This window comes from Engraulis encrasicolus, chromosome 21 (assembly GCF_034702125.1).
Source record: "Engraulis encrasicolus isolate BLACKSEA-1 chromosome 21, IST_EnEncr_1.0, whole genome shotgun sequence".
NCBI classification, from domain to species: domain Eukaryota; kingdom Metazoa; phylum Chordata; class Actinopteri; order Clupeiformes; family Engraulidae; genus Engraulis; species Engraulis encrasicolus.
In genome coordinates this window covers 29,824,765-29,827,264 of record NC_085877.1, presented here as the reverse complement: position 1 = coordinate 29,827,264, position 2,500 = coordinate 29,824,765, and the positions used below count along the sequence as shown (strand labels likewise).

The 2,500-nt window shown below is 44.2% G+C and overlaps 1 protein-coding gene across 2 annotated transcripts in view; it reads left to right on the top strand.

Moving 5' to 3' along the window:
* Positions 1-2,500, top strand: part of camta2 (calmodulin binding transcription activator 2) — an 81,324-nt gene that overhangs the window by 40,775 nt on the left and 38,049 nt on the right. For both annotated transcript variants that reach the window (XM_063186545.1, XM_063186546.1), the window contains one exon: positions 724-858. In XM_063186545.1, the coding sequence (XP_063042615.1) occupies positions 724-858 (135 nt within the window). The remainder of the gene's footprint in view (positions 1-723; positions 859-2,500) is intronic.

The following is a 2,500-nucleotide window of genomic DNA, read 5'->3' as shown; positions in this document are numbered from 1 at the left end:
TAGAAAGGAGCATTAACAATTTTTCATCCTTTCTTCAACTTCACAGGCATTTACTCAGTACCACATCATGTTCCATTTTTGTGATTGGCAATAAAAGATGAATGAAAACATTTTTACGCCACAGCTCCACGACCCAATCAGGAGCTGTTTGCGATCCACCTTTGGGTCCTGACCCACCAGTTCAGAGACTCTGGTCTAATGTGTCAACAACTGTTCAACAACTTGCACATCAAGTTCTGATAAGTGGAAGTGGTGATACCACTACTGCTACTGCTTCTAATAATATAATATATATATATTTTACTTTTCATGTCATCTTAAAAAGAAACACAAATACTGTAAATAGAAATAAACCGGGAAAAATGACAAATCATCAACATTTTTGGTACCTTTTTTTTGGTCCAAATGTAAATGAAAGTGAAGTATTGTGGTGATACATACTGATGACCAGAAGGGGGCAGCAGTAGAGCAGCACTGTTCCTCTTCCAACTGGCCTTTCAGCATGACTCATGTACCAATACCTCAGCACACCACAAGGGGGAGTGTTTGCCATTGGGAAAGAACAGAAGGGTTTCAAATTCAAGAATAGAGCACTATGCATTCCTGTGTTCGTACTGAAGTTATGTGTGTGTGTGTGTGTGTGTGTGTGTGTGTGTGTGTGTGTGTGTGTGTGTGTGTGTGTGTGTGTGTGTGTGTGTGTGTGTGTGTGTGTGTGTGTGTTAGCCCACGAGGCGGGTCTGGTGGCCCTGCACGTGCTGGAGGAGTGTGGAGCCGTCTCGTCCTCCGTGCTGTTCGAGTACCGCGCCCGGAACGCCTCCTCCCTGCCCAGCTCACAGCTAGACTGGCTCTCCTTGGATGGTGAGTGATGCTGTATACACACACACACACACCTACACACACCTACACACACACACCTACACACACACACACACACACACACACACACACACACACACACACACACACACACACACACACACACACACACACACACACACACACACACACACACCTACACACACACACACACACAGCCTCTTCGTCCGTGCTTTTTGTGTATTGGTTACAGGAACTTCTCCCCACCACCCAGCTGACAGCCATACTGTCCTTTAATGACGGTTAATGATCCATTTTTGAAAGCATGAATTGTGTAGTTTAGTTTATTACCTTACTTGACATGTACAAGAACGTTCTAGTATCACAGTTAGCTATGAAGGTAATTCACATCTGTGGTCCCTGGGCCGGCAGCTATAAATGGTCTATTTTCAATACAAATCCTTTGCATTTCAGCGTCAAGAGTCCTTTGCTCTTTCAGCACTAAAAAGACACTGGCCGAGCCCATTTTTGTGACGAGGAACTCTGAGCACTGAGAGTTATTTATATACTTTGGGCGCTTGTCATCCACCCTCCCACCCAACCTAGCGTGCCAACCAGAGCCAAAGAATTCAGAGTTGTGACAACTGGGGTCCAGGAAGCCGGTTGGGGACATGATTCACGTAATTTCATGATTCAAATAATTCTCTGCAGTGGCTTCCTTTGCTCTAGAGACTGTCACAGAAGAACCACTACATAACAAGCGAAGCTGACGTAGAAATTAATTAAAACGAATTACATTTACCTTTCCTGCAGTTTCTGTGTTCAACGCTCCTGGAACTATTTTGGAACTATTTCAGTTGTGATTTGTGTGTCAAAGGCTCCATGAGCCGCCATCTTTGTGTAAAAAATGGAACTCGGAGGCCAATAGGATTAGCCTAAAGGCCCATTTATACCCTACGGAACCGGGTGAAATTCGTCTTTCCGGGCCAACCGTTGCTCCCGGAGTTGCATTCATACCTCCGTCCGTAAAATTGTTGTTACGTAATAAATCCTCTAGAGGGCAGAGTCGGTTGGCTATGAATGGACAGTTGCTGTGGCAGATTTGTGTTCGTTTTTACAAATTATTTAGCCCAAATAAAATAGCCAGACCTAGGATTCACGGAGATAACACACTGAAACAACTTAAAGAATTGTGTAGTGATGTTTAAACAAATTCAGGAGGCTTCATGCTGGCCATTTAAGTTTGTTGATTGGGAAAATGAACGTCCTCCGAGCCCAAATGTAAACAAATGAGTCATGTTTTTAGCTTGGCTAGCATGGTAATACGCTAGTGGAAATATACCGTTTCACAAACTCGCAGGTTATTTCATTTACTATTTGCATCGTTTTTAGATCCGAAATACTTCTCTTCTTCGTTGAGTGTTGTGAATTGGTGTCTTTTTCACTATACTGCCCCCCACGGATTCTTCTGGTATTGCTCCGTTTCACCCGTAGTCACCGGATTGCTAAGCACTCGACCAACGGACAAACTGACGGATGAAACTACCCCCGGAGCCGGATGAAAGCGTCCGTTTCCGTAATTACCGTAGGGTATAAATGGGCCTAACTCTAACCGCCATGGCTCTGGTGCCAACATGTAGGTGTATAGGATAGGTCATGTCTATGTGTAGACTGTTTCTTTGCT